The sequence below is a fragment of the Garra rufa genome, chromosome 13 (genome assembly GCF_049309525.1).
Source record: "Garra rufa chromosome 13, GarRuf1.0, whole genome shotgun sequence".
In the NCBI taxonomy this organism is placed as follows: Eukaryota; Metazoa; Chordata; class Actinopteri; order Cypriniformes; family Cyprinidae; genus Garra; species Garra rufa.
In genome coordinates, this window is record NC_133373.1 from 4,620,535 (window position 1) to 4,646,847 (window position 26,313).

General features: G+C 33.9%; 1 protein-coding gene across 1 annotated transcript; it reads left to right on the forward strand.

The window, feature by feature from the left end:
* The first annotated feature begins 24 nt into the window (after positions 1-24).
* Positions 25-25,651, forward strand: LOC141283095 (ubiquitin carboxyl-terminal hydrolase 46). The gene is made up of 9 exons (XM_073816372.1): positions 25-66; positions 7,046-7,126; positions 9,734-9,947; positions 13,944-14,185; positions 15,971-16,047; positions 17,416-17,499; positions 17,587-17,784; positions 19,206-19,284; positions 19,840-25,651. The coding sequence occupies exons 1-9, from the start codon at positions 31-33 to the stop codon at positions 19,939-19,941; spliced, it is 1,113 nt and encodes a 370-aa protein (XP_073672473.1). The 5' UTR covers positions 25-30; the 3' UTR covers positions 19,942-25,651.
* The last annotated feature ends 662 nt before the right edge of the window (positions 25,652-26,313 follow it).

Genomic DNA, 26,313 nt, shown 5'->3' on the forward strand with positions numbered 1-26,313 from the left:
GATGGCAACCAGGGGCACATTATAAACTAAATGACTGTCAGAAACATCGCCTCCATTTGTAATATGGTGAGTAGAAGTGTGTGGATAGCATGCTGGCTAGCTCTTACGTAATGATGATGGTTGAATGGTTTTCCTCACAATCAGGTGCATGACCTCATTTATGAGCTGATGTATGCATTGATCACCACTGTCATAACTAGACATATTTACATGCTGCTTTAAAGGAAAATATAACAGAATAAGTGATGTCCTCTTTATGTTCAGATATGTTGAGCATTTGTGTTGTTACTCTTGCATTTTTAAAGCATAAAACAGTCTCAGTGATAAAGAAGTTGGCTAATTTGTGTTTAAGGGTTCTCTCTGTAAATTTGTGTCTTTTTAAGATGTAAATGAGTGAATGTGTGCTTTGCATAGACGTTTGTGACCCTGGACCACAAATCCAGTCTTGAGTAGGCAAAAATACACTGTAATGCTCAAAATGATCGATTTTACTTTTATGCCAAAAATGACTAGGAAATTAAGTAAAGGTCATGTTCAATGAAGATATTTTGTACATTTCCTATTGTAAATATATCAAAACTTATTTTTTGATTAGTTCTATGCATTCCTAAGAACTTAAATTTGTTTCACCCTCAGATTCCAGGTTTTCAAAGAGTTGTATCTCGGCAAAATATTCTCCTATCCTAACAAACCATACATCAATGGAAAACCTATTTGTTCAGCTTTCAGATATATAAATATTATTTTTTTTAAATGTACCCTTATGACTGGTTTTTGTAGTCCAGGGTCGCATTTACTGTCTCTGTCTCATTTATTGCTCTGTTGTAAGCTTATCTAAAAATGTAACCTGTTAAAAGATTGTCTAATATGGAGCTGCTCTTAAAGGGATAGTTAACCCAAAATGAAAATTCTGTCATTAATTACTCACCCTAATGTTGTTTCAAACCTTTAAGACCTTCGTTCATCTTAGAAACACAAATTAAGATATTTTTGATGAAATCCAAAAGCTTTCTGACCCTGCATAGACCGCAACCTCACATTCAAGGCCCAGAAAGGTAATAAGGATATTGTTAAAATAATGCATGTGATATCAAGCTACGAGAATGCTTTTTGTCCACAAAGTTCATTTTTGGCTGAACTATCCGTTTAATAATGTAGATCCCACAAAATGAACATTGTTGTAAAGGAGGTTGCTTCTTTTTATGCAGTTCAAATGAATGTGGACTGGATCTTTAAAACTTCATAAAAGATTAAACAACACCAAGAAAGTAGCCAGTATAGTCTTGTATGCTAATACAGCTTTGTAAACTGCTGGAATGGGATTGAGTTGAACATAGAAACTGGGCAAGTCTTTTTTTATTCTTGCTTTTGTGAACTACACATGTTATTTTGAGTGTTATTTATATACTACTGTAGTATTTATTCATATTTAGAATTAGGTTTTACTTTTATATTTTCAGTTTATTTTCACTGTTCTTCATTTTTAGGGTTGCAAAAGTGTGGGAAATTTCCAGTAAATTTTGGAAACTTTCCAGATTTTTTTGGAATCTTCCTGAGATTTTTGGAAGGTTTCCGGAAATTTACTGTAAATTTTCCACCCCTTTGCAACCTTAGTAATTTTTTAGTAATTTGTCAAGTGCTTTTGTCATTTTTATTACTGAGGTTTTGTGACTTTTATTAGTTTTTGTTTTTTTTCCTATATTTTTTCTATAATATAAAATATTATTCATATTATAGAAATATATATTAGTGCATCAACTTGCACTTTATTTAGCAAGGCATCATTTGTTCATCATTTTCATCTAACATTTGCAGAAAATGCATAATTTTTTAAAAATAATTTTAGTTAACCATAGCAACAGACTTAAAGGATTAGTTCACTTTCAGAACAAAAATTTACAGATAATGTACTCACCCCCTTGTCATCCAAGACTTTTGTGTCTTTCTTTCTTCAGTCGTAAAGAAATAGTTTTTTGTTTTTTTGTTTTTTTTTGAGGAAAACATTTCAGAATTTCTCTCCGTATAGTGGACTTCTATGGTGCCCCTGAGTTTGAACTTCCAAAATGCATTTTAAATGCAGCTTCAATGGGATCTAAATGATCCCAGCCGAGGAAGAAGGGTCTTATCTAGCGAAACAATCAATTGTTTTCTTTTTTAAAAATGGACAATTTATATACTTTTTAACCTCAAATGCATGTCTTGTCTAGCTCTTTGTGAAGTCTGTGTGTTCCAGTTAAAGACAAAGAAGATGCAAAGATCAAACGGCCTTTACAAAAATGGTAAAACAGAGATGTAGGACGATTTTGAAGTTGGAGGAGAAAATGAGATGGGAGTTTTTCGACATACCCTAACTGTTATCAACCAAAATACACAGTTTACGCAGAGCTAGACAAGACAAGCAATTGAGGTTAAAAAGTATATGAATTGTAAAAAAATTTTTTGAAAATAACAGATTGTTTCACTAGATAAGACATTATTTGAAGGCCCGTTGAAGCTGAATTTAAACAGCATTTTTGGAAACTTTGGGGCACCATAGAAGTCCATTATATGGAGAGAATTCCTAATATGTTTTCCTCAAAAAACATAATTTCTTTGCAACTGAAGAAAGACATGAACATCTTGGATGACAAGGGGGTGAGTACATTATCGAAATTTTTGTTCTGGAAGAGAACTACTCCTTTAACCGGTTCATTAAATGCATGTTTAAAGTACGAATTGTTCATGAGCGTGACATTAGTGGATGTCAAGACTGAACAATGTCCTAAATTCAGTCCAAGTTCACCACAAAAAACTAAGGAGACTTGTAATATCACCATTACTGTAATTACATTACTTTGCAGCAAGAAAGTTCCTACAATTTTGCACTTACTCTCTCTATAGTCCTTTTCTTTAGCTGTTTTAAAAGTTTTAAGATGGCTAGTGGGAGCAGAGCCCATTGTTTTATGTAATGCTGTAGTTTCTGTGGGATTTCTGACATTGCCTGAATATTTTAGTGCCAGAAACCAGCCTCGACCCACTGTCAATTGCTCATTCTTAGATAACTGCAGGTATTGTGTCAGTCTGAGCTAGATGTGGTTAGGAACACAAAACAGTGAATTATTGCCAGCATGAAGGGGCACAGACTTAACGTCTGACTGCTGTTTAGTGCTAGTTATGTAACCAATGACCGGACAGGGTTCATTTGTTCATTGGCTTGTTTTTTGGGGCCACATCTTAGTGGCTCATTGACCACGGATACAAGGCAAGCTAATGAAATGTTCTCTTTTACGTCTTCCATGTTCAGTCCCGCCTAAATGGCCTTCAATAGTGTGTTTCGTGCGCACAACTGCAAACCTGTCCCTTTAGTTTAAAAACATGGCTCAATTAACTGTACTTTAATTTGAGAACATGGCATCCATCACATGTGCTTCTGTCTTGCCTTATTATGTGTTTTTGTGTTTGCGTACGTGCTCATTTATGTGCTTTATGGACGGTTTCTAAGCAGAAACATAGCTGACAACTAGAAAATGCCCCCTATTTATAGTCAAATGTTGGCTGAAGTATCTTTACATTGTTTAGCCAACATAATGCCACTTCATTTTTCAAAGCCTTTGAGCTCAGCGGATTCGATAGCCCTCATGAGCAAATGCAGCCCATTACTTGCTTGTTGTTAATTATTATGGCCTAAAAATATTCAAGATCTTAAGTCTGTCCTGCACAATGCCGTATTTATATTTCAGTAGGCAATGGAGATCTATTAGTGCTGGAATTGAGGGTCTTCGTGGATTCATATTTCCTACAGATAAAAGGTTGCTGTCTTGTTTGGGTTAATAACACAAAACTAGACAATGCACAGAAACAGAGAGCGGCTATTTCCCATCTTTCAACTGTCAATCATGGTCTTGACTTCATTGGTGTATGACTTTGATCTCTGGATCTGATTGTGGTGTTTAGTCATTACCTGATCTGCTTATTCATAGTCATCTAGATATACTCAGGTTATAAAGATATGTTGGGATACAAAAGAGCGATCATATACACCGTTTGGGGTCAGTAAGTTATTTTATGTTTCTGAAAGAAGTCTTTTATGCTGACCACAGCTGCATATATTTGATTCAAAATATAGTAGAAACTAAATAACTGTGTTCTATTTTAATATATTTGAAATGTCGTTTAGTGTAAGCTGAATTTCCAGCAGAGTTACTAAATCAAGTTATTAAGGTATTATCATCATTAATGCTGAAAACAGTTTCTCTTTATATTTGTATGGAAACTGTGATACTTTATTGCTTGATTGATAAAAAGTTCAAAAATGCTGCGTTTTTCTTTTAAATAGAAATCTTTTGTAACAATATACATGTCTTTATTGTCAATTAATCAATTTAATGCATCCCTGCTAAATAAAAAATATTAATTTCTTAAACTTTCGAACTGTAGTGCAATATTTGTCCCCTGAAATAGCCACCTTTTTAAGATTTTTAAGGGGAATTAAAGTTTTTATGATTATTATGTTATTAAAAATTTGTATAGCTATGTAAAATTACACTATTTCAATTAAACTTCATTGTTAATATGAATTATGTTGAGCAATAAAATAAAACATCAAAATTGAAATTTAAGTAATTAATGAACAAGGCATTATTAAACAATTATAGGAGCGTTTTTGTGTTTTTTTTTTTTTTTGGTTTTGTTTTTTTAAGATGTTATATTAAATGGAATAACATTTTCCCTAATCATTTAGCATTAAATAAGCATTAAAGTTGGGCTACTGTTAATGTCAGAACTTTAAAATCCTTCCTATTTATTGAAACTGATCCACGAAATGGCTAATGTCTGATGCCAAAGCATGCTAAAATATGATAAGATATTTACATATAAATAATAACTATATACAGTGTTGGGAAGGTTACCTTGGAAATGTAATTGGTTGCAGATTACAAGTTACCATATTTAAAATGTAATAGGTATTTCAATTACTTTAGTAAAGTAACTGATTACTTTTTGATTACTTAAAAAAAAAAAATTCCTAAACTGTTAATTTTCAAACATTTAAATCAGTTAAGGTTAACCTTACACTAGTACTTAACACTGATTACTCTCAGACTTTCATCCTTCATCACTTGAATTAAGATTATAATAATTTATTTTAAAGCACAACCACCACAAAATCAGACTGTTTTGAGGTGAAATACTGGTTTAAAATCATAAAAACATAAAAGTTTAATAGTTATGATGCTGTTTTTGAAATAAAGCTTTTGCATAGCTATGTGACAAGAAACACTGGCATCTAACAATGCCTTGGAAAAAAAGTTAAACGTAAATAGATTATATATACAAACCTAAATAGGAAGTTATCCTATCCTAAACTCCTGAAATCATTGGTGTCTCATATTCAAGATCTGTCAATGCAATATTGGTAAGAGATCAATTCTAAACTGCATGTGTGTAATTGAACATTTTCAGATGTAACCACCTTTTGTACATATGCAAAAGTAATTGCTCAATTTTCTCAGTAAATGTAACAGATCACAGTTACTTTTTTTGTAAATAAATTGTGTATTATTATGTGAATATGTTACATTCAGTGACATTTCTGGCCCTGTTCTAGGTTCAAAGAATAAAGAGTGAAAACTTGTAATACATAGATGTGGCTGGTACCTTATGAATAGTGAATTTATCTCTTGTACACTCTAAAAAATAAAGGTTCTTCACAATGCCATAGAAGAACCTTTTGTCTAAATGGTTCCATAAAAAACCTTAAACATCTGAAGAACCTTTCTTTTTCACAAAAGGTTTTTCATTGCAAAAGAAGGTTCTTCAGATTCTAAAAAGGTAAGAAAGAGATGGTTCTTTAAAGAACCTTTAACTGAATGGATCTTTATGGAATCAAAAATGGTTCTTCTATGGCGTCGCTTGAGGAACATTTTAAAGTACCTTTATTTTTAAGAGTGTAGTCTGTCACTGGTTTTAGTGTTACAAGAAGAGAAAATATTCAGATGTAACTCTCTTTTTTACATATGCATAAGTAACTAATTTAATTGCACATTTTTTCCTCAGTAACTGTAACAGATTACAGTTACGTTTATTTTGTAAATAAATTACGGAATTCTGTTACATGTAACTAGTTACATCCATAAAATCACTTACTACTTTGTTACATTCAGTGACATTTCTGGCCTTGTTCTAGGTAAAAGTTCAAAGAATAAAGAGTGAAAACTTGTAATACAGCTGTGGCTGGTACCTTATGAACAGTGAATTTATCTCTTGTACACTCTAAAAAATAAAGGTTCTTCACAATGCCATAGAAGAACCTTTTGTCTAAATGGTTCCATAAAAAACCTTAAACATCTGAAGAACCTTTCTTCTTCACAAAAGGTTTTTCATTGCAAAAGAAGGTTCTTCAGATTCTAAAAAGGTAAGAAAGAGATGGTTCTTTAAAGAACCTTTAACTGAATGGATCTTTACGGAATCAAAAATGGTTCTTCTATGGCATCGCTTGAGGAACCTTTTAAAGCACCTTTATTTTTAAGAGTGTAGTGTGTCACTGCAGTGTTACAAGAAGAGAAAACGTCCGTTCGGAGGCCAAAGTGAAACTCAGATTCAGTTACATTCTCTCAGGGATTCTTATCCAGCATCACTTCCTGCTTAGTTGTTCTATCCATTATTAAGGCTTTGTGTAGCGTGTGTATTACAACTTCAATTTCACGTCACTCAGTTGCAGATAAATTGTAACGTTGCAACACTTGATCTTGGATCTTAGATTTCTAAAAAGCATATACCTAACTGAATGTTAAAAAGCAAATAAGCGTAGGTTTGATTTGCATTATCATATACGAGATGAGTCATTCTCCAGCTGAAAGTACATCGTTTTTTTTTTTCCGGCATATTTCCATTTTGGTGGCTTAATGTCACATCATTGAGTTTTAGAGAAAGAAAACTTCAGAAATAAATGCCTTTAAATTATAGCTGTGAGTTTTAAAATGTGATGTATGAGAATGAATATTCAGTGTAAAGCTAAAGTGTAATTGCAGAGTCTTACTTTTCCTCTCTCTTTCTGTCGTTTCAGGGCACCAATGCCTCTGCTCTGGAGAAAGACATTGGTCCAGAGCAGTTCCCTATTAATGAACACTACTTTGGTTTGGTCAATGTAAGTATTACAGAGTGCCAGACTAACCCTTAAACAGACACATGGCTTTCCATGTGAGCCAGTGGGAGCAAAAAAATATTGCACATGCACATGGTAACAGTTTGCATATTTGTTGAGTGAAACATTGAGTAGCTTGGTTTTCTCATTTTTGTTCATGTTATCATGCCTAACAACATCAATTTAAGGAACGCCACAGCGTCGAAACAAAACGGCCAGTGAAAAAGCGCAGTTCACAACCTTGGCTAATCATTTTATTTGTTATTTATTTTCAAGAGACGTGAGTGGTTTATTTGTACTCTTCTGCAAAATATATTAGCACTTGATTTTCACTGCGGAACATGTCAGCTTGACTTTATTCGTGCTGCCGTTAATGAACGTGTTACTGTTCAGTCTTAAAGCTGAATCTTTCAGGTCAAGCTGCCTCTTTTGTTTTGGCAGTACAGTTAATTCAGTAATTCATAGAATCGTCAGGAGATCCAATGAAATCAGGTCACAGTTGTTGTTTTTCTTACTGTCACTTATTTAGATTAGGAAAAAGTCCACATAAATTAGGTCAGAGTTATTGTTGTTTATTTTTCTTTATTAAGATTCATCTGAGTATTTTTTAGTCTGGTCTAATGAGAATTGCTTTAATTTTAATTTAGAATTTACTGGCATCATGATGTGATGATAAAACAAAGCAATTAACTTGAGAGACTTGATTAGTGTGATACCACCAACATTATGTGTCTGACTATATATGTGACCCTGGACCACAAAACCAGTCTCAAGTCGCTGGGGTATATTTGTAGCAATAGCCAAAAATACATGGTATGGGTCAAAATTATATTTTTTTCTTTTATGCCAAAAATCATTAGGGAATTAAGTAAAGATCATGTTCAATCAAGATTTTTTGTAAAATTCCTATCGCAAATATATCAAAATGTAATATGCATTGTTAAGAGCTTAATTTGGACAACTTTAAAGGTGATTTTCTCAGTATTTTGATTTTTTTTGCACCCTCAGATTCCAGATTTTCAAATAGTTGTATCTCAGCCAAATATTGTCCTATCCTAAAAAAACATACATCAATAGAAAGCTTATTTATTGAGCTTTCATATGATGTATACATCTCAGTTTTGTAAAATTTTACCTTATGACTGGTTTTGTGGTCCACATATTAGAATTACGCACAGAAAACTGTGGAATTCCTGCAGACAAGTTTATATCTGCATCCTTAAATTTAAGCATCAGGGTTAAATATGTAACATTGTAAACAAAGGCGAGATTTTCTTTTGAGTAAACTCTGTGTACACAAACAATGTTCTCAATGCTCGAGTTCATGTGTAGAGACCCAGGCGATACTTCGAGCAAAGTTTCATGGTGTGTCGAGCCTTCTAAGTGTTGTAAAAATATCGATTTTGATGCGCTCAAAGTTATGCCCCTAGTACTCCCATTCACCGGCCATTGACCACAAAACGAAATCACGGTCAATCTCAAAAAGGGCTCGTTTGTCGTAAATTATGTTTTTCTATAAGTTTTTCTCGTTTACAGTAAAGCAAACAGCCCAGGTTGCATTTTGGCAATAGTTATCCTTTAATTTGGACCACTTTAAAAGCAATTTTCTTAATATTTAGATTTTGCATCCTCAGATTCCAGATTTACAAATAGTTGTATCTCGGCCAGATATTGTCCATCAATGGAAAGCCTATTTATTCAGCTTTCAGATAATATATAAATCTCAATTTCTAAATATAACATTATTGGGGTCGCTTTAACCCACAGACGTGAAAAACAACCCACGGCAACAGTTTTAAAGAAGCCAAATTCTGTGGATTTGGCAACACTGATTGTTGGCATACTAGGCAACATTTGTATGCAAACACCATCTAAAAGTGAATTGTGCATCCGATGTCCACTTTAACAGTTAAACTATTTTAATTCTAAACACACTGTTACCAAGAAAAATGTAACACTGCAAAATATGATGTTAACCTGAAAATACTTGTAATAAGACCACACAGTGTTAAGGTTCAGCACATTTGCCTATAATCAAAAGTGAGAAGTGTTTTTGTTTATTTTGTTTTCATGTTCAGTCAATTTCAATCTCAATCTCAACCCTGTTCTTGTGCCCTCCTCTTATTCGGTAATTTTCTGTCATCCCTCTGCTTTCGCTGTCAATTAAAATGCCAAAAAGCCCCTAAATCAACTCCATTGTCAGTGTGAACGAACAGGAAGGGTTTTTGGAAGGGAAACAATGCTTTGTTGTCACAGTAACAGCAAGTGCTGCTCTTTCAGCCTGTGCAGGTCATGTTTATAAAGAGCTTTTGCTTCCACCATGAATTTTATTCAGCCCTTTCATTTGCTTTTAGTGGTGAGCAGGGAGTTTTTCTTCGTCTTTCTTGATTGTAAATGTCTCCACATGCAGATCCACATTTGGTCGGGATCTTTGCGTTTGACCCGTGTGTGTTTCTTCCCTGGCACGTTTCCAGCATGCACCGTTCCAGATTTTATCTCTCGGTTTCATAGATCAGATTTAATTGCATCCCAAGTGTCCTTTGTTTGTTTCCCGCTCAGGGATTGATTAGCTCAGCCTGAATGAATTCCTGTCTCTGTCTTTTTCTCTAGTTTGGGAACACATGCTACTGTAACTCAGTGTTGCAGGCTCTGTATTTCTGCCGGCCGTTCAGGGAGAATGTGTTGGCGTATAAAGTCCAGCAGAAGAAGAAGGAGAACCTTCTCACCTGTCTGGCCGACCTCTTCCACAGCATCGCCACGCAGAAGAAGAAGGTGGGCGTGATACCTCCCAAGAAGTTCATCTCACGTCTGCGGAAGGAGAACGGTGAGGGTTTGAGGTTTGGCTGGTTAACATGGCCTAGTTAAACACTCACAAGTTATTGAGGCCAAAAAAACATCTTTCTCCATTGACGTCCATTTAAAAGTAGCTGTGTGTTTGGATCAAAAAGATCATTTTGCAATATCTAATGTTATATATAAATATGTGACCCTGGACCACAAAATGAGTCTTAAGTAGCACAGGTGTATTTGTAGCAATAGCTAAAAATACATTGTACAGGTCAAAATTATGGATTTTTCTTTTATGCCAAAAATCGTTAGGATATTAGGTAAAGATATTTTGTAAATTTCTTACTGTAAATATTTTTTTAGCATTTTTGATTAGTAAAATGCATTGCTAAGACTTTCATTTGGACAACTTTAAATGTGACTATCTTCTGTGATTTTTTTTTGATTTTTTATTTATTTTGCATCTTCAGATTCCAGATTTTTATCTTGGCCAAATATTTTCCTATCCAAAAAATTGACCTTTAGTTTTTTTTATTACATTTTCATTCAATAAGAATATGTTAAATTGGTCAAAAGTAAAAGCAAATCCTTTTACATTTTTACAAAAAAAATAAAATAAATAATCAATGATGAGAAATCATCAAAGAATCCTGAAAAGAAATGGGAATCTTGTCACATTGAAGACTGCAGGAATAAATTAAATTTAAAAATGTATTCAAATAAATGACAGTATATTTAAATTGTAATAAAATGTTAGAATATCTTACTTTATTTTTAAAAAAGGAAAAGAAAGAAAAGATTAAATAAATTCAATAAACTGATGAGCATAAGATATTCTTTCCCCCAAAACTTTAATAGCATTGAATAGATGTCACAGTAAAAGTTTTTTTTCTAAATTCCTATTTTCATTGTATTTTTTCTGTATTCTATTTTAATAAAATTTTATTAATCCATGTCTAATCAATTTTTATAAATGTTTTATCATTATTAATGATAAATCATTAGAACTGTGCTAATCAAATGAATTCATAAAAAAATTATAATGTAATTTTTTTCAAATTTGCATTAGTTCCTGTGATGCCATCAGCCAATCATCATTATCAAGACATCATTTTTCTGAAGCACCATAATTATTAATCACAATGCCTTTACGGCTCAAATAATTGTCTTAAAATTTAAATCAGCAACTGAGTGCCTATAAACAAATTGACAGATTTCAAATTATTGTGGAGCCTTCATGAATGGTAACGAATTGCTCAGAAATGTGTGGAACAACATGTTTTCAATGTCACTGAATGAGTGACACATTCACAAAAGTAACACATTGAACACACTGTATTTCTTTCCCATTTATCCTTCAGATAATGTTCAGTACAATGTCTGCTCTGACTAAGCCATCTGTTTACTGTTATTTTGTCATGCCAGAATCACACAATACTGCCAAAATGTTTTTAGATATATTTGGTTGACAATTTGTTAAATATATACAGAAAAACATGTTTATTTAAAATCTGCTTGTGTATCCAATATATGCAAAGATTGATGATAAAGATGTTAACATAAGTTTGTAGGCAACTACTAGAGCAGTAGCTAGGGTTCAGACAGGAGACTGTAAAAAATCAAACCTGTCTAAACCTGTAAGAAGTAAAGTCGGAATTCCGAGGGAAAAATCTGAAGTGTAAAATATAAACTCGGAATTCGGTGAAATCTGATTAGCAAGAAGTAAACTCGGAATTCAGAGGGAAAAAATCTGAAGTGTAAGTAAACTCGGAATTCAGAGGGGAAAAATCTGAAGTGTAAGAAGTAAACTCGGAATTCCAAGGGAAAAAATCTGAATTGCAAAAGGTAAACTCGGAATTCAGAGGGAAAAAATCTGAAGTGTAAAATATAAACTCGGAATTCAGTGAAATCTGATTAGCAAGAAGTAAACTCGGAATTCAGAGGAAAAAATCTGAAGTGTAAGAAGTAAACTCGGAATTCCAAGGAAAAAAATCTGAATTGCAAAAAGTAAACTCGGAATTCAGAGGGAAAAAATCTGAAGTGTAAGAAGTAAACTCGGAATTCAGTGAAATCTGATTAGTAAGAAGTAAACTAATATAAATTGTAAGATATTAACTCGGAATTCTGAGGAAAAAAAAAATCTGAATTGCAAAAAGTAAACTCGGAATTCAGAGGGAAAAAATCTGAAGTGTAAAATATAAACTCGGAATTCAGTGAAATCTGATTAGTAAGAAGTAAACTCGGAATTCAGAGGGAAAAAATCTGAAGTGTAAAATATAAACTCGGAATTCAGTGAAATCTGATTAGTAAGAAGTAAACTCGGAATTCCAAGGAAAAAAATCTGAATTGCAAAAAGTAAACTCGGAATTCAGAGGGAAAAAATCTGAAGTGTAAGAAGTAAACTCGGAATTCAGTGAAATCTGATTAGCAAGAAGTAAACTAATATAAATTGTAAGATATTAACTCGGAATTCTAAGGAAAAAAAAATCTGAATTGCAAAAAGTAAACTCGGAATTCAGAGGGAAAAAATCTGAAGTGTAAGAAGTAAACTCGGAATTCCAAGGAAAAAAATCTGAATTGCAAAAAGTAAACTCGGAATTCAGAGGGAAAAAATCTGAAGTGTAAAATATAAACTCGGAATTCAGTGAAATCTGATTAGCAAGAAGTAAACTCGGAATTCAGAGGGAAAAAATCTGAAGTGTAAGAAGTAAACTCGGAATTCAGTGAAATCTGATTAGTAAGAAGTAAACTAATATAAATTGTAAGATATTAACTCGGAATTCTGAGGAAAAAAAAATCTGAATTGCAAGAAGTTAAATTGGAATTCCAAGAAAAAAAGTAAACTCAGAATTCAGAGAGGGGGGAATTGAATTGCAAGTAATCTCGTAATTCCGAGGAAAAAAACATCTGAAGTGCAACAAGTAAACTCGGAATTCAAAGTAAAAAAAATGGCAATTGCAAGAAGTAAACTTGGAATTTAGAGGGAAAAAATCTGAAATATAAAATATAAATTCAGAATTCAGTCAAATCTGTAATTGCAAGAAGTACACTGTAATATAAATTGTAACGTATAAACTCGGAATTCCGAAGAAAAAAAAATCTGAATTGCAAGAAGTAAACTCAGAATTCAGAGAGGGGGGGGGGGGCTGAATTGCAAGTAATCTCGGAATTCCAAGGAAAAAACATCTGAAGTGCAAGTTGTAAACTTGGAAATCAAATGAGTAAAAAATCTGAATTGCAAGAAGTAAGCTCATAATTCAGAGGGGAGAAAATCTGGATTGCAAGAAGTCGAAATTTAGTGGAAAAAAAAATCTGAGTTGTAAGATATAAACTCGGAATTCCGAGAAAAAAAAAATCAGAATAGCAAGAAGTAAACTTGGAATTTAGCTTGTGTTCAGACAGGAGACTGAAAAATCAAACCTGTCCTTGCTAACAGTAAGCCTCTGTGTGAAATGCTGAAGAAGAAGCAGGTGTAACAGATCAGGTGTGTGTGTTTTGAGGCAGAAGGGAGGGATAATATGTAGTATAAAAGAGGATTTGTTCTTCAGTCTCATTCCAGAAAATGCCCTCGCTATGAATTAACAATACAGAGTAGACCTCTTTCAGAGAGACATCACTTCAGCAGCTATGCACACACACACACACTTACACACACAAAGTTAGCTTTATGATTGCACATGCTAGACAAGAGTTAATGACCTTTTTAATATAATTAACTGAAACAGCCTGGTTTTTAACATGATTTGTGCTATAAAAGCAAAGATTACGAAACCATGTCAGATGATTTGAAACATGCTATTGAAACTTAATCTTGTCAAACACTTTTGAAGATAATAGTTTAATATATCTTTGTACGCCTCTTCCAAATTGTGATGTACAGTGAAACAGATTATCTGAAAGAAAAAGAAAAAACTAAGGCAAGGACTTGATTCTGTTATCAGATATTGATTGGATTGAGGCAGATCTGAATGCGATTTTATTGTCATTTATGGAATTGCCAGCTAATTTTTTTGCTCTCTGGCTCTTCCTGTAGACCTGTTTGATAACTACATGCAGCAAGATGCCCATGAGTTCCTGAACTACCTGTTGAACACGGTGGCTGACATCCTGCAGGAGGAGAAGAAACAGGAGAAACAGAATGGACTATTAAAGAAAAACGGCACTGCCATCGCCACGGACACAGAGCCAGAACAGAACAAGGCTGAGCCCACCTGGGTTCACGATATCTTCCAAGGCACGCTGACCAATGAGACGCGCTGTCTCAACTGTGAGACGGTATGAGTGTTGCTATGTTTAGTGTTTGCTTTATACACAAATGCTAATGTTGGCAGTTCTGCACTTCAGTTTACAACCCTGGCAGAATCTGCAAGATAATGAACAAAATATTTATCTCATTATTAATTGGTTTGAATTTTATTGTTTTATTTATTGAATTATTTTGTTTTTATTTAATACTGAGAGAATTCAGAGGGGGGGAAAATCAGAATTGCAAGAAGTAAACCCGGAATTCTGAGGAAAAAAAGAAATCTGAATTGCAAGAAGTAAATTCAGAATTCAAAGGAAAAAAATCAGAATAGCAAGAAGTAAGCTCAGAATTCAGGGGGAAAAAATCAGAATTGCAAAAAGTAAACTTGGAATTCAAAGGAAAAAATCTGAATTGCAAGAAGTAAATTCGGAATTCAGAATTCTGAAGAAATCTGAATTGTAAAAAGTAAACTCGGAATTCAGAATTCCAAAAAAAATCTGAATTGTAAGATATAAACTTTAATATAAGTGGTAAGATATAAAAAAATCAGAAATGTGAGAAGTAAACTCAGAATTCAGAGAAAAAATCAGAATGTAAGAAGCTCAGAATTCAGAGAAAAAAAATCTGAATGGCAAGAAGTAAACTGTTGTATAAATTGTAAGATATAAACTCAGGATTCCGAGGGTAAAAAAACTGAATTGCAAGAAGTAAACTCGGAATTCTGAGAAAAAAAAAAAGAGAATTGTAAGATATAAATTCAGAATTCAGAGGAAAAAAAAAATCTGAAATGTGAGAATCAAAATTGGAATGTAGAGGAAAAAATCTAAATTGTAAGAAACTCAAAATTCAGAGAATAATATCTGAATTGCAAGAAGTAATATCGGAATTTTGAAAAAAAAAAAAAAAAGACAGAATTGCAAGAAGTAAGCTTGGAATTCCGAGAGAAAAAAAAATCTGAATTGCAAAAAGTAATCTCGGAATTCTGAGGAAAAAATCTGAATTGTAAGATATAAACTGAATTCCGAGTTTATATCTTACAATTTATATTACAGTTTATATCTTACAATTCAGATTTTTTCCTCAGAATTCCGAGTTTATATCTTACAATTTATATTACAGAGGAAAAAATCATTTGGAATGCTGAGAAAAAATGTCCAAATTCTGATTTTATATCTTGTAATTCTGTGTTTATTAAAAAAAAAAAAGTCTGAGATATATAGCAATATATAGAATTGGGAGGGGAAAAAAAGTTTTTTTTTTAATTAAACATTATTATTTTTGCAGAATATACAAAAATATGTTTTGCAAATCTGCAAGGGATTTGTAAATGTATGAGCAAAGCTGTATTTCATTTTTCAGTAATATTGGAGTACTCTTCTGTCAGACAGACAAAAAGGACTGTTAGATTTTTTTTTTTTTCTGTGTGGTCTTACACAACATTAATCATTTGAACTTTACAGCCTATGGAAAGAAACTACCATCTCTCTACTGTGTGGCCCACTTTTCAATCTTTTCTCTTGATTAACCTACTTTTCTTTTACATTAACACTACAGTTGAGTGCTAACACATCACCACACGCCAGAGTTTTAACACATCCGCACTCATGTCTTTCTGCAATAAGTGCAAGCCAACAGGAGACAATCAGGTCAATAAAGCGCAACCCGTTCACCTTAACCAACTGAAACTGTTCGTAGAAAAGGGACGAAAAAATGGAAAAAATGCTTGACAACTAATATTGTCTCTGTGGGTGGCGAGATCAGTTTCTCAGCATATAAGTGCTTTGTGAACTCACATGCTCCCTTTGTTTTTACAGGTCAGTAGCAAGGATGAAGACTTTTTGGATTTGTCTGTAGATGTTGAGCAGAACACTTCAATAACACACTGTCTCAGGTAAACATAAATGCACATTGACTATAAAATACACTATATTGCCAAAAGTATTTAGACACCCCCTTGTAATGAACTGGTTTGACTACTTTAGTCATTTTCATGTGTGCAAATCTTTTAAGTACAAAATTATATTCTAAGGAATTGTGTTTTTATAGCAATTGATTGAAATGATTGATTCAGTCAGTGTGGAAGAACTTGACTGGTCTGAATGAAGCAAAGTCCTAATCCCAGCTAAACACCTCTGGAGTGACTCTAAATGCAGATCTTGAGCCAAAGACTCATCACCAAACACCAATGACTTGTACATATGGGTACACCCATTTTAGACACTTCCAAAACAGAGAAAGAAAAAAAAAAAAAAAAAATGTAATGCATGAATTATGTTTCCATCTTTGTTGCCACAGTTTTCAAAGTGCCTTTTTCTGTTCTAAAGAAGGGAGTGTCCCAATACTTTTGTCCATAAAGTGTATGTACAAGTCATTGGTTTTGGAGGTTTTGGCTCAAGGTCTGCATTTAAAGTCACACCAGAGGTATTCAGCCGAGATTAGGACTTTCCTTTCCTTTTCCTTTCTTAATAATGTGCTTGTTGGCAAGTTTCGCTGATAAACACGGCTAAAGTAAACATTACAGCTCGTAATCCCTCAGCAGAGAGGGACGGGGCGAGCAGAGCTCATTTGCAATTAAATGTCCCATGCAATAAAATGAGCTGATATTTTGCAGAGCTGATTTTGACAAGGTAAAAGGGTGTGTGTTTTTTTTACACTACTATTGAGAATTTTTAACCAAAGTATTTTATAGGCCTTTCATGTGACCCTAAAGGTCACATGAACTTCTGGAAAATGGGCATCCGATGACCCCTTTAAGATTTATACTGATGGAAATTACTAAAGTAGTCAAACCTGTTCATTGAAAGGGGGTGTCCCAACACTTTTGGCAATATAGTGTATGTACAAGTCATTGGTTTTTGGTTTTGGAGCTTTTGGCGCAAGGTCTGCATTTAAAGTCACACCAGAGGTGTTCAGCTGAGATTAGGACTTTGCTTTCTTCAGAGCAATCAGGTTCTTCCACACTGACTGAATCAATCATTTCTTTTTGAACCTTGCCTTATACACAGAAGCATGGTCCTGTTCGAATAGAAAAGTGTCCCATCCAAATGATTGCTACAAAATTAGAAGCACACAATCCCCTAGAATATAATTATATGCTTAAACATTAAGATTTATACTGATGGAAATTACTAAAGTAGTCAAACCTGTTCATTGAAATACTTTTGGCAACAGTAAACACACATGCAAATGTACACAACCAGTTGTTGTTTTTTCAGTTTTTAAGCTCTTTAATAGATGTTTTGTCTGATGGCTTTTACAGGGACTTCAGTAATACAGAGACCCTGTGCAGTGAGTATAAATACTACTGTGAGATGTGCTGTAGCAAACAAGAGGCACAGAAACGGTAAGCATCAGTGTGCAGGAAGTGTATTGATATACTTCAAGACAATGTTGCTTAATACACTGTCATGTGATTGTGTGTATGTTGCAGTATGCGTGTGAAGAAGCTTCCCATGATCCTGGCTCTTCATCTGAAGCGCTTTAAGTACATGGAGCAGCTGCATCGGTACACTAAACTGAGCTATCGCGTGGTCTTTCCACTGGAGCTCCGCCTCTTCAACACCTCCGTAGACGCCGTCAACCTCGACCGCATGTACGACCTCGTCGCTGTGGTGGTCCACTGTGGCAGGTATGGGAACTGTCAAACATGTGCGTCTGCAGTATATAAAAACAAACTGTCTTGACACAGTCTGCCATGTAGGTACATTAAGTCATATATTTTAAATACTAACCATATAAGCAGTTGGTAGTCTCAACAAGCTATGGTGTAAATATATTTGCCATAGTGTGAAAGTACACTGTAATGGTGATGTTTTTCTTTAAGAATAAAGCAGAATAAATTATATGGAAGCCTGTTTCTGCCACTGAATAATAAACTTTTTTTTTTTTTTAGAATTGCGTGATATAAACTTGATGCGAGTATAAAGTTAATTGCAATTCTGAGAAAAAAAAAATCAGGATTGTAAGTATATATCTTGCAATTCAGACTTTACCAGAATTGTAACTTTATTTCTCAGAAATGACACTTTTCTCACTAATGCGAAATTGTACCTTGCGATTCTGACCCATTTCTTGCAATTGCGAGTTTATATCTCACAATTCTGACTTTTTTCTCAGAATTGTGAGATATAAACTCTCAATTGCATGTTATAAAGTCAGACTTGTGAGATAAATGCAGAATTCTAAAGAAAAAAATCTGAATTCTGAGTTTATATTGACTTTATTTCTCAGAATTGTATAACTTTATAACTCACAATTGAGTTTATATGACACAATTCTGACTGCATTTCCCAGATTGTGCTTTGTATCTCCCAATTATGACTTTTCTTGCGGTTACAAGTTATGACTTTTTTCTCAGAATTGCAAGATAGAAACTCGCAATTGCTTGTTATATAGTCAGTTTATATTTCTTAATTCTGACTTTATTTCTCAGAATTGTGTGCTTTATATCTTGCAATTATGACTTTTTTCTCAGAATTGTGAGATAGAAACTCGCAGTTGCATGTTATAAATTTAGAATTGCAAGATAAATGTGCAATTCTAAGAAACAATTCTGAATTGTGAGTTTATTTCAAATGTATTTCTCACAATTGTGACTTTATTTCTATATTATTTTATAACTATAACTCACAATTGCAAATTTATATTATGCAATTCTGTCTGCATTTCAGAGATTGTGCTTTGTGTCTCCCAGTTATGACTTTTCTTGCAATTGCCAGATATATTTAGCAATTTTGACTTTTTTCTCAGAATTGTAAGATAGAAACTCGCAATTGCGTGTTATATAGTCAGTTTATATCTCTTAATTCTGACTTTTTTCTCAGAATTGCAACTTTATTTTCTGAATTGCAATGACGCAATTTCCTTTTTATTTTTTTTTATTCAGTGGCTGAAATGGAGTTCCGTTAAATGAATTAGAAAAAAAGGTTTTAATGTCTTGTTGCATATTTTATGGTAGAATAAAAAAAAATATCCATTGTCTAAGTATTAAAAAAGTAAGTTGATTTCCTTCAAAAGCTAAAACACTTCCTTTGTAAATGTGTGTGTTAGTGGACCAAACAGAGGGCATTACATCACCATTGTGAAGAGTCACGGCTTCTGGCTGCTGTTTGATGATGACATTGTTGAGGTATGAATCTTACATACTTATATTTATACATATCTATTCAAAAAAATGAGGTCAGTCGGATTTTTTGGAAAATAAGTTATTACTTTTTGCAAGAATGGTTCTAAATTGATTAAAAGTGACAGTGAAGAAATGAAGTTACAAAAGATTTCTAGTTCAAGTAAATCCTGTTCTTTTGAGCTTTATATCCATTAAAGAATCCTGACAGAAATGCTTTACAGTTTTCATCATTGATAATAATAAGAAATGTTTCTTGAGCAGCAAATCAGCATATTAGAATGATTTCTGAATCATGTGACACTGAAGACTGGAGTAATGATGCTGACAATTCAGCTTTGCATCACAGGAATAAATTACATTTTAAGATATTTAAATAGAAAAGAGTTATTTGACATTTATACTGTATTTTTGATCAAGAAATTGTGCCTTAGTGAACATAAGAGACTTACAAAAACATAAAAACCCTAAACTTTTGAATGTCAGTATATAAACCCTAATGCATGCTTTTTCTCACCTCATCTTTTTTTCTCTATCTATTCCTCTCCATTTCTCTCACAGAAAATTGATGCACAGGCGATAGAGGAGTTCTATGGTTTGACTTCTGACATTTCCAAGAACTCTGAGTCAGGATACATCCTGTTCTATCAGTCTAGAGAATGAAGGAGCAAAGGGGGAACAAATAAAAAGCAGAGAAGGAACGCAAGAAGAGATCAAAAGGAAGGGTACATGTGAAGACGACATCCGCTAGAATCCTTTTCCACATCCCTCTCCTTTTTCCTCATCTCATACTCAGGGTCTCCAGCTGAGACTGAGTGCCAAAAGCCCTCTGTAAACCCATTTGCCAATATGACATTTCCCAGAAGTCCCATTCTCGCTGCACTCTGGGGGGGGAACAAAGACAAAACAAAAAACACATCTTCAAATCTGACCCTCAAGTCAGTCACCTGCATCTGGAAGGCACTTTATAAACAAAAACGACAATAAGTAGAACACAAAAGCAACACAACAACAAAAATCACAACATATTCAACTACAATACTTGTGAAAACTTGAAGGAATCAAAAAGCTACAAAAGGAGCAACGAGTCCTGGTACTCTAGCAAGAGTCACTGCTTCTGTTCGTTCAGTGTCCAGGAAAGTGCCTCTCATCCTGGGTATCTGAAACCAGGAGGAGGGTTTCTCTCTCCATCTCTGGCTTAAGGTCACTTTAGATGTTCCATACTGTGATGCCCACTCATCAGTCCTCCTTCGTACAACTTTTAACCAATAGCTGATGAATCTGCACATCCTAGTTCAGTCCTGGTCATCGGAGAGGCTGTTTGCACTGTGTGACAATTTGTTTTGGATTTTGGCATGTGTTGGAATGATTAGGATTAGGATTCTGAGCGGTCTGTTACGTGTGTGTGTGTGTGTGTGTGTGTGTGTGTGTGTGTGTGTGTGTGTGTGTGTGTGTGTGTGTGTGTGTGTGTGTGTGTGTCTTTAGTCATTGCTTTTCATCCAGAAATAGCTGCAGTCTTGTTACCTGGAGAGTTTTTTAAAACTTCTCCTATTGAATTCTTTACTCTCCTCCAGTAACAAAGAAAAAAGGGCAGAATTGCAAGGCTGAAATGCTGCTTTAGTCTCCCTTGCATTCTTGTATAACATTTTGTTGTTACCTAACTTTTATTATAGGTAATGGCCTTACATAGACAACCTTGTAGTCAGCGCTTGTTGTTAAGGTCACCCAAATCTGACGGTCCTGACTTCATCCCACAAAGCAGTCAGCGTCACCCTCACCTTTAGTTCCTGCTTTAGTTCCTCCAGTTGAGTTGAATCCATCTTTTTACTCTTGAATAGATGTCGTAACTTGGTCCCTGGTCATTTTTTTTAAACAACATGATGTGGCATTTCATGTTATCATTACTTTGAGGTGTTAAAGGAATAGTTCACCCAAAAATGAACATTTACTCAGGCCATCTACACTCTGTGCTTAAAAGGTTCTTCACAGCGATGCCATAGAAGAACCATTTTTGGTTCCACAAAGAGCCATTCAGTCAAAAGCTCTTTAAAGAACCATCTCTTTCTTAGCTTTTTATAATCTGCAGAACACAAAAGAACCTTTTGTGAAACAGAAAGGTTCATCAGATGTTAAAGATTCTTTATGTAACCATTCAGAGAGAAAAAAGGGTTATTCTATGGCATCGTGAAGCACCTTTATTTTTAGTGTAAGATTGTTTCTTCATCAAAACAGATTTGGAGATTTTAAAAATTACATCACTTTCTTACTAATGGATCCTTTGCAGTGAATAAGTGCTGGTAGAGTGAGAGTTAAAAGAGATGATAAAAACATCACAAGTAATCCACATGACTGTTAATGACTTGTGAAGAGATGCAAGTTAGTAAAAACCAATTCATCAAGATGTTTTTCAAACCATTGCTTCCAGCTAAAATGTCTGTAATATTGCTTTCTCCAGTGATAAAGTTTGTCTCGTCTGAATCAGGTGAGAAATATGAACTGATCAAGCATTCAAAACAAATATGAACAAATATGTCGATGAATTTTGATGTCAGAGGATAGCAGGAGATGGAAGCATTGTTATAAAATAAGGACTTGTATTTAATCTAAAAGCAATGGTTTGAGTTTAAAACATCATTCTAATGAATTTATTACAGACATGCAGCTTTTCACCTTCATAAGACATTACTTTTGGATTTTGATTACTTGTGAATTATTGTTTTTTAGCGGCTGTTTAGACTCTCATTCTGACGGCACCCATTCACTGCAGAGTATCCGTTGGTGAGCAAGTGATGTAATGCTACATTTCTCCAAATCTGATGATGAAACAAACTTAAATGCCTCTGCACCTTGGATGGCACAATGGTGAGCATATTTTCATTTTAGGGTAAACCTTTACTTTTAGGCATGAAAGTGTTGCACAAAGTTGTGTATGGAAGCCCGTTTTCTCCGCTAAAAAAAAAAAGTTATTACGACGTATCGCACAATTCTGACTTTTTTTTTTTTTAGAATTGCATGATACAAACTCGAAACTCTGACTTTTTTTCAGAATTGTGAGATATAAACTTGCAATTCCGAGAAATAAAGTCAAACTTGCACAATATAAACTTGCAATTGCAAGTTATAAAATCAGAATTGCATGATATAAACTCGCAATTCTAAGAAATAGTCTCAATTGCGTGATATAAACTCCCAATTGCAAGTTATAGTCAGAATTGTGAGATATAAACTCGCAATTCTGAGAAATGAAGTCAGAATTGTTAGATATAAACATGCAATTCTGTGAACATCAGTCTTTTTTTTCCTCAGAACTGGACTTTATAACTCTCAATTGCAAGTTTATATCTCACAATTCTGAGAAAGAAAGATAATTGCAAGATACAAACTCGCAATTACGAGAAAAAAAGTTAGAATTGTGAGTTTATATCCTGCAATTTTGACTATAACTCGCAATTGTTCATTTATATCTTACAATTATACGAAAAAAGACAGAATTGCGTGATACAAACTCGCAATTGTGAGAAAAAATCTGAATTGCGTGATACAAACTCACAATTGCAAGAAAAAAAATCTGAATTGCGTGATACAAACTCGAAATTGTGAGAAAAAAATCTGAATTGCGTGATACAAACTCACAATTGTGAGAAAAAAATCTGAATTGCGTGATACAAACTCACAATTGCAAGAAAAAAAATCTGAATTGCGTGATACAAACTCGAAATTGTGAGAAAAAAAATCTGAATTGCGTGATACAAACTCACAATTGCAAGAAAAAAATCTGAATTGCGTGATACAAACTCACAATTGCAAGAAAAAAAATCTGAATTGCGTGATACAAACTCAAAATTGTGAGAAAAAAATCTGAATTGCGTGATACAAACTCGAAATTGTGAGAAAAAAATCTGAATTGCGTGATACAAACTCACAATTGTGAGAAAAAAAATCTGAATTGCGTGATACAAACTCGAAATTGTGAGAAAAAAAATCTGAATTGCGTGATACAAACTCACAATTGCAAGAAAAAAATCTGAATTGCGTGATACAAACTCACAATTGCGAGAAAAAAATCTGAATTGCGTGATACAAACTCACAATTGTGAGAAAAAAATCTGAATTGCGTGATACAAACTCGAAATTGTGAGAAAAAAAATCTGAATTGCGTGATAAAAACTCACAATTGCAAGAAAAGAAATCTGAATTGCGTGATACAAACTCACAATTGTGAGAAAAAAATCTGAATTGCGTGATACAAACTCACAATTGTGAGAAAAAAATCTGAATTGCGTGATACAAACTCACAATTGCAAGAAAAAAAATCTGAATTGCGTGATACAAACTCACAATTGTGAGAAAAAAAATCTGAATTGCGTGATACAAACTCGAAATTGTGAGAAAAAAAATCTGAATTGCGTGATACAAACTCACAATTGCAAGAAAAAAATCTGAATTGCGTGATACAAACTCACAATTGCGAGAAAAAAATCTGAATTGCGTGATACAAACTCACAATTGTGAGAAAAAAATCTGAATTGCGTGATACAAACTCGAAATTGTGAGAAAAAAAATCTGAATTGCGTGATAAAAACTCACAATTGCAAGAAAAGAAATCTGAATTGCGTGATACAAACTCACAATTGTGAGAAAAAAATCTGAATTGCGTGATACAAACTCGAAATTGTGAGAAAAACAATCTGAATTGCGTGATACAAACTCACAATTGCAAGAAAAAAAGTCAGAATTGCGTGATACAAACTCGAAATTCTGGCTTTTTTTTGTGAGAAATGAACTCGCAATTGCAAGAAAGTCAGAGTTGCAAGATACAGTACAAACTCACAATTGCGAGAAAGAAACAGGCTTCCATAGATGTGAGATCAGTGCTAGAACCAACTTCAAATGCACCAGTCTTGCATTTACTGTAATACAGTTTAGGTTTAGATCTTCTCGAAGTATCTGATAGGTCGTCGCTGTTACAATGAGAGGCATTTATATGAGAGAGGGCTTTTACTATTTAATATATACGTTGTACTGTCAAGAGAGAATCTGACTAGTTAAATAGGAAACATAGTCTGATAATCGTGATTTTTAACATTTAATTTTGTGTATAAATGGGAGAGATTGACATCAGATGATCACCGAAAGGGAAACAAAGTGCAATACAGTGACAAGATAAACATTCCATACTCATTTTTAACATTAACATTACTACTTTTAGTTTTTGTTATAAACTAAGCTTAGAAAAACTCTAACAACTGATCAGTACTTTTGTTTGTTTAGTGTGTAGCTTTTTTAGGCAAATGTATTTAAATAATTTACCATTTTATTCATTTGGAAATACTGCTAAAATGTTTGAAATAGTTGCCCCAGACTGAAACACATGATTTATTTGGCTTTTAATTGATTAGGGAAAAAAGGTGAATAGGTTTAGTGGTGTTGATTCATCCATGTCTGAGGTACCTGTATTTTCACACTCCTCAAGCAACGTTATAATGTGTAATTCTATATTAAAGCCACAGTACATGCAATATAGATGTACGAACACTGTGTAAAAACACAATGTGAGATTGACTATGCAGTGTTTGTGTTTGTCCTGTTGTTTCCTGAGGCTGACTGATTATTTAGACGGTTGTTCTTTCCTTTGCAATTTCCCGGTGACGCCAGCAATGTGTTGTTTCTCAAAAAAAGGGGCGTATGTTGTTATTTGAAGATGTTTTATTGGCACTAAGACTTTTGTGTTTTTCTTCCATGCTTGTTTGTTTGGTTTGTTAGTGATCAAAATGAACAGAAATGTGCCAAAATTGCGTTGAACTGGAAAATGAAATGATATTTCTGTACATAGATATTATGTAGACCTATTGGTTAGGCATAAATTATATTTTTTTAAACTAGATAATTCTATTCAAATGGGCGTATTATTCGCATGGGCTGACGAGCGTTTGTCAGAGATGGTATGATTTCAATCAGGTCCCTTATGGTGACCTGGATCCTTTTGAAGTTTCTGTAGAGTAGCCTAAACTAAAAGTACTGTAGCTGCTTAATACTGTGGATTGAATCCCCACACACACATCTGAATATGTTGAGAACTTATTAGACTGTCACTTTTCACAGTTACACACCTTGTATGCAAAAACACACCTGTCTGTTTTGTCCTCCTTTGATGTGTGTGTTTTTATAGGTCCAGAAAAAGAGACGTACAATGTGTGTGTTTGTGTGTCTGAGAGAGAGAGAAATACCAGGACTCAAACTCTAATGGAAAGTGTGATAACTGTAAGTGCACTTTATCATAGCAGAACCAAAAAGGTTTCTCGTAGGAACTGGAATCCTGACTGAGATTCTTTTGGTTTATTTTCCTTTCCTCAATAAATGAAACACAACTTTACCAGCTGTGGCTCAGCGCTGATTTTTATTAATTTGTTTGTTTGTTCTCTGTGTTCCCTTTAATTATTCTCCTGCTCTTTGTGGCTGACACACTTCTTTTTATTTTCCTCTTCGGGGTGACTAAAAAGACAGAACGTGGCAATTTTGTACAAAGACACAAAAGGCCTTGGGCAGAGAACAGAAGGGAGAGGGAGTAAAGAATAGACTCATCGAACGATTGAAATGACGAGAAATGAAAAGCTCATTTACGGAAAGTCCTTTATGTGCTTAAAATGCTGATGCATCAACAGCGACAAACATTTTAGGGTTTCCTGAGGGAGGTGTGTGACTTCCTCTGTGTGTGCAAAAGCAAGGAGCATGTTTGACGTCTTTACACGCATAAAATAAAAGAACACCTGCAACAGAGAGTAAAGAGTCATGTTCTTCTAGATAATCAATTTCTTTTGTTTTTATGTGTGTGTTTGTGTGTTGTAATGTGTGAACACCCATGCATCACAGTATGTGCGTCACATGCTGATCAGTATGACGACTGGTTGGTGTGTGTTTGTTTCTTTTATACATCCGTTTGTTTGTGAAACATAACCTGGTTTAATCGAGCAACGCTTTTTCATATTCCTGTTTGATGGAGGGATGTGCTTTTGTTGTCCAGAATGATAGATACAG

Bases quoted from the DNA above. Each gene is read 5' to 3' on its own strand.
- LOC141283095 (XM_073816372.1), top strand. From the start codon at position 31: ATGACTGTCAGAAACATCGCCTCCATTTGTAATATG. The intron at 7,127-9,733 runs GTAAGTATTACA...CTTTTTCTCTAG, and splicing joins ACTACTTTGGTTTGGTCAAT to TTTGGGAACACATGCTACTG. The intron at 17,500-17,586 runs GTAAGCATCAGT...TGTATGTTGCAG, and splicing joins AAACAAGAGGCACAGAAACG to TATGCGTGTGAAGAAGCTTC.